This window comes from Morone saxatilis, unplaced genomic scaffold (genome assembly GCF_004916995.1).
Source record: "Morone saxatilis isolate NCDOM2014 unplaced genomic scaffold, NCSU_SB_2.0 Contig21, whole genome shotgun sequence".
Classification (NCBI taxonomy): domain Eukaryota; kingdom Metazoa; phylum Chordata; class Actinopteri; family Moronidae; genus Morone; species Morone saxatilis.
In genome coordinates this window covers 21,725,057-21,736,506 of record NW_023339774.1, presented here as the reverse complement: position 1 = coordinate 21,736,506, position 11,450 = coordinate 21,725,057, and the positions used below count along the sequence as shown (strand labels likewise).

Below are 11,450 nucleotides of genomic sequence, written 5' to 3'. Positions count from 1 at the left end.
GAGAGAGTGAGAGAGAGCGAGAGAGAGAGAGAGAGAGAGGACAGAAGAGTCCGCGGAGGAGAAAAGGAGGACAGGCAGAAAGCAGGAGGCGCTCCTTGCAGTCAGGAGGATGCTGCGCTGACATGCGGATCGGCACTCTCTGATCCGGATCCACCTCCCTCCTCCACTGACTGCAGATCAGCTAACAGAGAGTCCTCTGTTCTCTCTCCACACACCCTCTCCTCCTCCTCCTCCACCTCCTCCTCCACCTCCTCCTCCTCCCTCTGGACCGGCTTTTGTCGCCATGCCGCCGGCCGCCTGCTCGGTCGGACTCCGCATCACCTTCCCGGCGGTGCTGTGGATCGGGCTGCTGTGGAGCTGCGTCTCAGCAGGAGGTACAGTCATCATCTGCATGTTTCACCCCCAACCCCCCAACTCCACAGCTCCCATCGGCTTAGCACAACGACAGGCAGGAGCTTGAGTCTTTTGGGCATCCCTGGCTTGTTTTAGAGGCGACTCGTAGGAGGAGGAGAGGGAGAGAGAGGGAGGGAGAGAGAGGGAGGGAGAGGGGGGGGGAGAGAGAGGGAGTCTGAAGCTGCCTTTGAAGTCCTGAAATTAACGTTGCTTTTTTGCGGGACTGTCTGCTGCTTCCAACCAGTTCTGGCACAACAGTCCGGGCTGTGCACTGGCATCCTGAGAGGAGTCCATGTGGACCGGAGCCCACTCCTGTGCGTGGGAGCCTCGAACGCAGAGAGAGAGAGAGAGAGAACGAAAGAGAGGTCACCTGTGCACCAGCTCTGCAGGTTGGACTGTTGGTCAGGCAGAGTGGGAGACAGAGGGGATCCCTCCAGTTTGAGCAGCAGCAGGAAAAGTTGAAACATGACTCCAGAAACACACATATGACTGTTTGTTTGTTTGTTTGTTTCTAAAGGCTTTATTGTTGGTTAATAGATTATTTATTAATGCTTTATATAGCTCACTCACATCATTCATTTCATTATCAGGATACTGGTTCTTGAATGTGTCTTTGAACCTCAGACCTTCACTCACATAAATCATCCAGTCCATACAGCACCGACACAACACTGGGTTAACTGATTGGTGGAAGACAGTAGGTTGTTCTGACCCAGAGTCAGTGTTATTTTATATAACCACTGGGCTATTTACCTGAACTAAAATATGGTCAGTCAGTAGTCACTTACTGAAGCTATTTGATCAAGAATGTTTGTTTTACTTACAAAATGTTGAGTTAAATGAACTTATCTGGTTTAACAGTGTACAATAACAGTTAATAAAAGAAATGAATTAACATAAATTAATAGTCGATCATTCACATGAATTAAACTCAGTTGTGTTGAGTGGACTTACAGTTGTTCAGTATCTTCAGTAGAGGCGATGTTGTTGTTTTCGGGGATTTTCTGAAAGACCTGATGCTGTTTGTGTTTGGAGGACAGTTTAATGAGCTGTATGTCTTCTGCGGCTCATCAGGAGCTTCGTCCTAGAAAATGACCCCGGTTGATGTTTGGGTGATCTGCTCTCCGTCTCAGATGCTACAGATTTATAACTGAAAGTCACAGACTGTGTGTGTGGAGTTTGTAAGATGTGGACAAAAAAACAAATAACTGTACAAAGACTTTGGAATTGTTTATGGACAAACTACATCATTATATTGTATGTTATTGAATTTATCTATGGATTGATTGTACATCCAAACCCTGATATTCACCCGTCCTGATCTTATCCAAGCCTCTGTTATAGCTCCATAAACCAACAGTTTATTTCCCATAACCCTGATATTCCCCTGATTCTAACCATGTCACCATGTGAGTTAATCGACCCACTTTTCATTAGTCGGACAGGCCGTTGGATTCAGGCCTTGTTGGACTAAAGTATCAGGGGATTGTTGCAACACGGACCTTTTCTCTTGTAACACAGTGGTAGCTGGCATTAGCTATGTAGCCGTCCTATTAGCTGATTCTACCTGGACTGCAAGGTCAAAGTACAGGTGGAGGTTTGTTTACACTGTTAGCATAGGAGCTAGCATTGGAGAACGAGCACCAGAACCGGAGTCGGGTTCACAGCTTCCGATATTTATGTATGAGGAAGAACTAGATACAGCATTGGGCACTTGTGCTGTTACCTTCTAGTTTAGCCCTCATTAACTTGCATAGGGATAAAATGATTTAATTGTTTGGTTCTTGTAGTCTTTCCGAATGTTCTTGGGCCAGTGTGCATCACATGATGGACGCCATTGTTGTAATTACATGGTTCGACCATTTTGTCAAACTGGCTTAAAAATCCGGCGCTCTTCCTGGGCGGCTTGGCTCCGACCAGGACTCTGACTCTGAGGATGAAGACTCTGTGGGTTCAGGCAGCGGCAGGAGAGAAAACGGAGGAAGAGGAGCCAGTTTGTAGCCAGTTAATTAGTCNNGATTTGTTCAATATCCATGCTGTTTTCTGGTGACAGGGTTGTCCTGTAAGAGGTTGTGCTTCAGAAAATAGAGGGTCCTTCTCATGAGATCTCAGCAGAGATGTGATTGGATCATTTACTGGGTGGCAGATCCAGGGTCAGCTTTCTGTAACGCATTACTCAAGACGGTCTCTTGGGGTCCAACAGGGGTCCATTATATTTGAACGTTTTCACATTAATAGAAATAGGGCTGTTTTGAATGATTGTAATATGTAGTGATCCTAACCCCAGAGGAGATTCCTTCAGCCGCACATATTGGGTGTCGGTGGTCTAATGTGCATCTATTGTCGGAGTTCTTGATACAAGAAAGTTTGGGAACCGCTGTCCTAGAAATGACTTTATATTTGACTAATTTACAGCAGGAAATAAGTTGTCCTTAAAGTCTCTGCTCGTGGCAACTAAAGCGTGATCTTCATTGCTCTGTGTTTGAGTGATTTCAGCTTCTTAGATTTGAATATTTTCTGGTTTGTTTTATCCTCTTTGACAGTAAACTGAATATCTTTGCGTTGTGGACAAAACAAGACGTTTGAAGACGTCAGCTTGAGGTTTGGGAAATGCTGATCAATATTTATAACCCTTTTCAAACAACTAATCTCTATGAATGTATTAATTCCGTTAGTTCATCCATATCTGCATCCAAATCTGATCAGCACTGCCTACTTTGACAGTTTGATCTGAAACCATAAACATGAGCTCATAAATCAACCGAGAAGTCGGCCTATTTCTCCATAAGACTGAATGGTAATGGAGCTGCCCCCTGCTGGTTGTTACATAGACTGCAGGTTTATGACACTTGTTGGCTTCACTTCACAGACCCAGAAGCTCTGTCCACTAATTAAATACTGTCAGTGGGTCAGTCAAATAATTAATCCTACACCATTCAACACTGGTGAGCTTTTACCAGGCAGACCCACTCTAACAAAAGACCCAATTTAGTCGCATAAATGGGAACCAAAGAATCCAGTATTTTCCGGTTTTGACCCGTACTGGGGATTTAAAGTCCAGATATGTCGGCTTCTGGCGCTTTGATTTAAACTATTATAATTTTAATCTAAATCTCTTCTGTGCCACTTTAATAACGTTGCTCATACCCTCAATCTTTTCTTTTTCTTTTGTCTTTCACATTGTTCAAATCGAGTTTACAGTTTAAAAATGTACTCTATTAATCCGGTAGTCTGTGTCCAGAAAGATAATCTGCAACTATTTTGATCTACGTGTGTTTTGTTTCTTCAATCTGCTTTTCTCTGTTTTATATCACTGTAAACTTCATAAATGTGTGTTTTGGAGCGTTGGAGACCCTCAGTTAATCGTGAGTTGCGGCGCTAATCGAGTTATTCTTCCTCTGTAAGCACGCTCTTTTTAGAAAAATAATGTTACATAAAAGACGTATATTATTATTATTGTCACAACAGCGAAAACTCTTGATGTCTTTCATAACCTCATACGAGTCTTTGTGACTGATTTGAGCTTTTATTGAACGTCTTGTTCCGGAAGATTTCATCACTTTCTTTCACTCACTTATTTTGAAAATCCAATGTGACAGTCGGTCTCATAGAGCCGTTGAAAGTCCCACGACTGTCGACGAGGACTTGTTTTAGTGTGTATGTCTTTACCCATCACAAACACACGCGCACACAGACACACACACACACACACACACAGACATATAAAGTCATCAATCATTGCCCAGCAGGCTTCAGTCTGCTTGTTAATCCTTGTCACTCCTGTCTTTCCTCATGTACAAATGTTCGATCTGTGAATGCACACACATACTCACACACACTCAGCATCACGCACGGCATCACTGGTTCCATCTCGCTGTCGGTGTCTGTGGTTAATGAGATCACCCAGCAGAGATGTAATGTCACCGAACAGGCTCGTGATTGTGCCTGTTTGTGTGTGTGCTAGTGTTTCTTAATGCACGGATTGTGCCTGTGTACGAAGATAGGCTGGATCGCTGCGCCGTCTAATTTCTCGGGGTGAGAGTGATAATCTGCCAGAAAGACAGCTTCACAGCTGAGTGCAGATTCGGGCGCTCCAGCTGGGAAGCAAAAGCCGACTGCATCCAGAGAGCAACGTGGAGCCCTTTTATCGACCCGCACTGCCGTTGGTTTGTTGTGTAAAGTTTGCTGCGAATGCACGTTGGTTCGATTTAAAAAAAAATATATAGATTCCTCCTCTCTTCTGGAGAACTCATTCATCTTGTAACTCGCCTTTCTCCTCTCATCACCTTCAACTTCCTTCCTCCCGTCCTTTCTCCTCTGGTTTTTTTCTCCTTTCGCCGTGCTATTACTTGTGAGTGAGAGGAGAGAAAAATGGAACCGAGGGGGAGACGGAGGAGATTGTTTCTTCTGGTTGAGTAACTCCGGCCTTATTATACAACTAGATCCTCCGGCTGCAAACTTTTTGAGAATAAGCATCAGAAAGAGCTACAGAATGAGGGAAAGAAAGACTGAGGCGAAGAGAAACATGAAGGGAGGTTTGAGAAAATGAAGCAGTAGGAGTGTGGTGCAAAGCTACCTTCTGTATTATAGGCTTAACAAAAATATATGTGTATTGGATTTATACGTTGCCTGTATCTCCAAAAACAGGTTATTTGAAGAAGTTAAGTCTCTGGGAAATTGTGAAACAGTTTTCCGACATTTAATGTTTCTCTTCGCCTCAGTCTCTAATTTCATAGGCTGACCAAGGTAGTCCAGACACTGCTCTATCCAGCAATATCTTCCAGCTCTTCCTGGGGGATCCGGAGGCGTTGCATAGCCAGATGAGATCTATAATCTCTCCAGCGGGAGAAAACCTTCAGCTGGGCCAGACGTCTTTCACACACTGCTTCATTTGTCTTCAATACACTACAAACAAGTGCAAAATAGATTTAATGTAAAACTCAAAAGCAGGTTACAAGTAAACCGAGCTGGTCCACAGAGCCACTAACATATCTCTTTTACCCAATTTCACGCTCCTCCTATTGTGGGCTTCAGGTTAAAACAACAACAACCCTTCAGACCACTCCTCTCACTCCCCGTTCCCCACCCACAGGCCCCCACACCTGGTGGAGATCTGCACTCCATATCCTCACGAAATAGACCGTGCAGTTCATCTGTGAATGATATTTGAAGACTGGAAAGTGCTGGATCGAATCAAAGGAAGACAATTTGCAGAGACACAGCAGGTGGAAGGAAAAGAGGTGCTTCGAAGAGAAAAGCAGGCAGGAGAGCAGAGACAGAAACAGACAGAAAGTTGGAGGTGACCCCATTTTAATCAGCAGCTCTGTTGGCCCAGCAGCAGCAGCAGCAAAGGAAGCACAGGTGGGCTTAGAGGGGGTTTAACCTTTCATTTCCAGGAGGGCTCACCAGAATATGAGCCCCTGATTAACATGATTATACAGATCATTGTGCTCTTAATGAAGAGCTAATGCTGTGTTTTCTGCTGAAGTACGTAGCTGCAGTGCAGGTTTAAAGGAATGTAGCAGCTGTTTACCATCTTTGGCTCATTCACTAGACATTGTTGCATCAGTGCAGAGTGCTTTATGTCCACGTACACCGTCCTGCTGCCCCAAATACTCACTACAGCACCAAATGTGGATGAATCCGCTGCTGGAAATAGTCCCCAACAAATGCACTATTTCTACAGTCAGCTGCTGTTTCAGTAGTAATTTTGGGGGCTTCCCTACATTGATCTATTAGGAGTCGACACAAAAGTTACGTTGACTTCCCGACGTCATTACGCTTAGAGGAATGACTTAAAGCGTTAAAGGCTACAAATAAAGCGTACTCCAGGGTATAGGATGGGTATTTCTGTTTGGATCGTATTCATTTGGGGATTATCTTGGACCTGAGTATGTTATGAGACATTGACTTATGCCATGTTGATAAAGGTTATTTTCATAGGATCCTAATACAGCCCTGATCGAGCAGTTATACCTAGGACATTGTGAAGGAGCCCTTGTTGAGTGCCCATAGCCAGTCGTTCCTATTCTTTGATAAATGTGACCTATAAATATTTCTCTAAAGTTCTAGGCTAGCAGACTTGGGGGAGTGGTAGGTAATTGGGAAAATGTTAATTCAGGATCAAACGGATTATCAAGGGACGTTTAGCCTCGACAATATCCGCAGGTCTTGCACATACTGAGTTGCTCCATGTATTCCACAGGTGAATGCGGCCTATTATTTTCGACGCGAAAAGGCTTTGATCGCCTGGGTGGTCTACTTGTTGGAGGGTCCTGAAGAGTTTAAAATTTGGAGATAATTCATAAGTATGATTCAACACTTTCATGCTAATCGCATTCAAGGCCGGGGTCTGTGGTAGGAGGAGGCTTTGTCAATTTGTTTTGAAATAGGACGGTGGTTAAAGAAAGGAGACCTTTGTGTCCTTTGATTTTCTCTTATTCGTTATCGAGACTTGCACATTTGATTAGGATGCTACACAGATTCGTGTCCCTCAACAATAGCGCAACGTTCAACATTGCGATTTTATCACTTTATGGGATGACCATTAGTGTTATGGTGGCGGACGTTTCACAGCTCTGCCTTATGTTTTAAAGGTGCTTGGAGCGTTTGGATATTTTGTCAGGATTTACAATGTTGAATTCTTCAAATCAGCATTATGGCTGGATTAACAAGAAAAAGCGAATGAATCTCTGTCCTCCGCAGATTAAGGTTTCAAGGATGTGCATTACTTAGGTATACGAAGTGGGTATTTCATTATCAGAGGTGGGCTGTGAAACGTAATGTATTCCTTAATTTTGAACAATAGAAGAAGATATTAAACAGGTGGAGAACCACAGCGTCCGATCCCTGCACGATATCTAGTCGATTTAAATGATTGTTCTACCCCGTATAATTTATTAGTTCGGATGTGTGGCAACTTTGCACGCCCCAACAGGATATTGGCAGAAACTTAACGTGTTTTTGCCGGCGTTTCATGTCTTGAATGGGCAAGGTCCCAGTATAAAGTGGTCCGCTCTTCAGTGCAATAAGAGGCTGGGATTGCAGTGTTCCAAGACTTTAAGCTGTACACTGGGCATTTATGGTTAAAAGTCTTAGTCTGGGTTGAAGACGACATAAATATCAGCTGGAAAGGTATTAGATGTCAGGGTATTTAATAGCACCAACGTATGGTTGAGGATTTTTTGGCTTTGTAGGGGTTATATCTTCAAAAAATAGTTTGATTTATGGGTCCGATTCTGTCTGTTGTTGGGTGTTCTGGTCAGGTTGTTTTAGAGCAGGCGAGAAATTTCTTAGAAGGGTTTAGAAATGGTTATGGTACAAATGTCACCACTTAGTGGACGAATTTAATAGTTACTACAGGGGGGAAAGCTTCTTTGTTAATAGAGAGTTTGGCAGAATTAAGGTATTAAGTGCTCCCAGGACATTGAGTGGGGCTGTAATAATTGATTCTTGATTCCAAGAAATGTATATGATGGCTGATTATGGTTTAGTAAAATGACTCAGTTTTTTACTTTTAGAATTAAGATGCATGCTTGTAAGCCGTTCGGTGTTCCTGGGGTGCAGAATAAAGACGCCCATCTTGGAATGGATACAGAATTTGCTCCCAGTGGCACAGTGTTCATACATTTATGATAAGCTGAATTTCAGAAATATTTTGGGGCCCTCAGCAGGAATGACATCTTGGGAGAGGGGATTTATTCGGCAACTTAGGACTTGGGAGACGGTTTTGGGCGAATGTTTATTGGAGCATCGAAATCCCTAATCACAATATATACACCTGATAATTCTGTCACGGCTATCTAACACCTAGATTAGACATCAAATTGGATGAACCACTGACCACATGTGCTCATTTTGGTCCCCAGTTGAACCTTTGGCTCTTTTTGCACATTTTTGTGATGGAATGTCCAGGGATGTTTTGGGATTTTATTGGGAGAGGTTAATTAGGCACAGATGCAGTGCTACAGGGGTACAGTTACCAATGGATTCCGGCGTTAAAATGCTTAATATAAAAAGTGGAATGTATTTTGGATCTATATCTGTTGCAGTTGAAGTTCAACATAAAAAGCTTAATAATAAAAAAACAAATTTACAAAAACAGCCATTTTTTTTCTCTGGTAAGTACACAGTATTACTTAAATGTACGTAAGAAAACCGAAATTAATAAAGATTAGATTACTGTAAACTTTCTACAGTTGAAAAGTTTGCTACTGTATTTCTGTTAAAACCAACATCTTTTGATTCTTTTTGGTGTAATATTGAATAGCTTTCAGATATAAACCAGCTGAGCTGCAGTGCAGCACTGAAGGTTGTACAGTATAGAATATAATATATTGAGCCCTAAAAGCCAGATGTTTTCCCTGCCTGTCACATTCAGCCGGAGATTTTCTTGTATAATTAGGGAAGTATATAGTGCCAATAGCTATTTTTCCAGGTGTTAATAAAAATATATATTTTACTTTTAGGCTCCGATCAAGTCAGGAAACCTGACCTCTAGCGTCGTCAAGTGGGACCCGCTTCTATTTTTCACGAAATGCCTAGGGCAGCTTTGTTCCCATCCCAGCCCTGTATTGGAGTATAATGATCAAAAGTCAACGACGGACTGGAGGGTAAAAAATTTGGGGCTGATCGCGCGAAGATCGCGTGAAGACTCGAGGCTGATAAATGGAATGAATAAGCAGTGGGTCACACTGGCAACAACATCTCAGACATTGATTTTTGGTAGATCATCGTCCATAGCGTGCCGAATTCTGGTGTCCCAGGCGACCCGAGTTGATGCTTTGCATCCCTTTCACATAGTCTCTAACTGCTTTCTGCCAGTCTCAAGATCACAGAATGTCCTAAAATTATATATATTATGTGTTAGTCGATGCGTGATGGCAGCTCTGTCAGTGTGGAAATCTAAAGTTTTTGGAATGATCTTGAGATTCGTATCTAGAAGAGGGAGGACATATAGTTGTTGTACGAAATTCTGTTTCTGATGTTGTAAGAATCTGTCAGTACAAGCAGAGAAGTCCAGATGACAGTCGCTGTAACACGGATGATCCTGGTGTAGACCATTTGGTTAGCACCGTGATGCATGGGCGACGGAAGCGAGAGTCTGATGTGTGTGTGTCTGTAATACAGCTAGTACAATGCATGATACGTCGGCAATCTTTTATGTTTGGAACAGGCTGGAGTTTGCATATATTTATGGTCTCTTGTCTGCCCTGCCAATGTGGTTTGTAACAGAGGACAAAAAAGACTTCAGCCATGGTAACTTCCAAGTTCTTCGATGTTAGATTAATTAGTGTCTGGTCTACGGAGTTTCTCACAGAAATTTCTAACTTAAGTAGAGAATTCTGCTGTTTGTTTTAAGGAGTTCTGAAAATGTTGTTATAAGGTCCGAATGGTGATACCGATCAGCTCTTCCGTTGATGTAGGTATGATCCGGTCGCGTAACAGCCCTCGTGAATCGGATCGGGGATCCGGTTTCTGTTTACCGAGCTAGTTACCAGATAGAAATAAGCTAAGAGGGAGAAGCGCTGCCTTTTCGTTGTCTGTCTGTTAAACGTGATTAGAGCAATATCTGCCCAGAAGAGTGTTTTATCCTGGTCTGCGTCTTTTAAACCTATTCGCTTTTTCAGTACGTTGTAGTCATGTATTACTTTCATTCTAGTGTGTGGTTCTGCCTGTTATTTTATTTGTTTCTGAAGCATTATTGTTGCTTGTCTTGTTTGTGATAACGTTGTAAAAAGTTACTTTCATATAGATAAATGTGCCTGTTATTGCCGCGAGCTGGTATTGTGCGAGCGCTGATTGTAAGTCATCTGAGGAATGAATAGTCTTTAGTGTGGTGATCGTAGTGACTAAGTTAATATTCGTTTGTGAATGTGAACAGATGTTCACCGTGTTCGGTATATAATCTAACCTTATATTAAACTAGAATGTTAAATATAATATGTCTAATAAGATCTTAAATGTCAGATTGGTGTTATTATGTATGCATTTGAGTGCATTGCCTCTGATATGGTTGATACTATTCGGATCGTTGTGAGTCTTGTAGAAGGAGAGAATACACTGTCTATGGTGATCGCTACGCAATAATGGAAGCTTAGCGAAGATGCAAATAATCATAGCATTTAAAACGGCTTCTAACAACACATTGGTCTCGTGGATTTACCCGTATGTAACCGCGGGTCTGAATCTTTGCGGTTAAGGAGTGCGTTGCATGTTGGTTTTCAGATTATATTTTTGACGGCTTTTAGTCTCTATCAGTGCCATTTAGTCCTTTCGATATTATATTGGAATCGTCTGAGTAAGGGGTCGGGAGTATCTCAAAAACTCTAGCAACTCGATCTATAAAGCTAGTAGTCCGAGATGATTAATAACAGCAGCTACAGCTAAAGAGGGAAGGAAATGATGTATTTTGGTGTGGTTGGGAGGCGGTGAATCTGGTGTCTCCTTTCAAGGTATGTTCATCCATTATTATAACATGCTGCAGTCATTGTACAGTGTCGCTCTTAACATAATATGTATTATAAGGGCATACATAGAATCGTGAGTGGATTGTACGAACTGAGTGAGCAATAGGTCTCTGCAAGGGTTGGATGTTTTTAATTTCTGCACAGTAAACTCTTAATGGATAGATAGCGCGCTGTGGATCTTGCCTGTCAAGAGCGCGGAATTCAATCTGAATCATATATTACAGATTCATTAAATAAAATCATGCCAAATAACCGAGCGCAACTCCCTGTGTTTTTCTTGCGCTCTCTACGATCGCAGAGGGTTTTTTCTGGTATAGTATTTTTGGCTTGGCTGAAACTTGACTGGCACGACGATAAGAAGAAGGAGTCCTTTTGGTGGGCGATCGACAGTGAACAACAGCGTCCTCCGACTTGTCAGTAGCAGGACTGGCAGCGTTGTGCACTGCAGATCAAGGAAGTACCTGGGATGGGCTGTTGCACTTTCGCTCGAACCGTGAATAGTCATCCTTAGCCATCAGCGGCTCATAACTGGGGCACCAAAATCTTCCAGAACCAGGGCGGCTTGTAGTGCGGCCCGAAGAACCTCCG

At 42.7% G+C, this 11,450-nt stretch overlaps 1 protein-coding gene across 1 annotated transcript in view; it reads left to right on the top strand.

The window, feature by feature from the left end:
• Nucleotides 1-95: 95 nt before the first annotated feature.
• Nucleotides 96-11,450, top strand: part of LOC118332267 (seizure 6-like protein) — a 54,366-nt gene continuing 43,011 nt past the window's right edge. Inside the window, exon 1 of the mRNA XM_035667457.1 lies at nucleotides 96-374. Within this exon, the coding sequence (XP_035523350.1) occupies nucleotides 284-374 (91 nt within the window). The 5' untranslated portion in view covers nucleotides 96-283. The remainder of the gene's footprint in view (nucleotides 375-11,450) is intronic.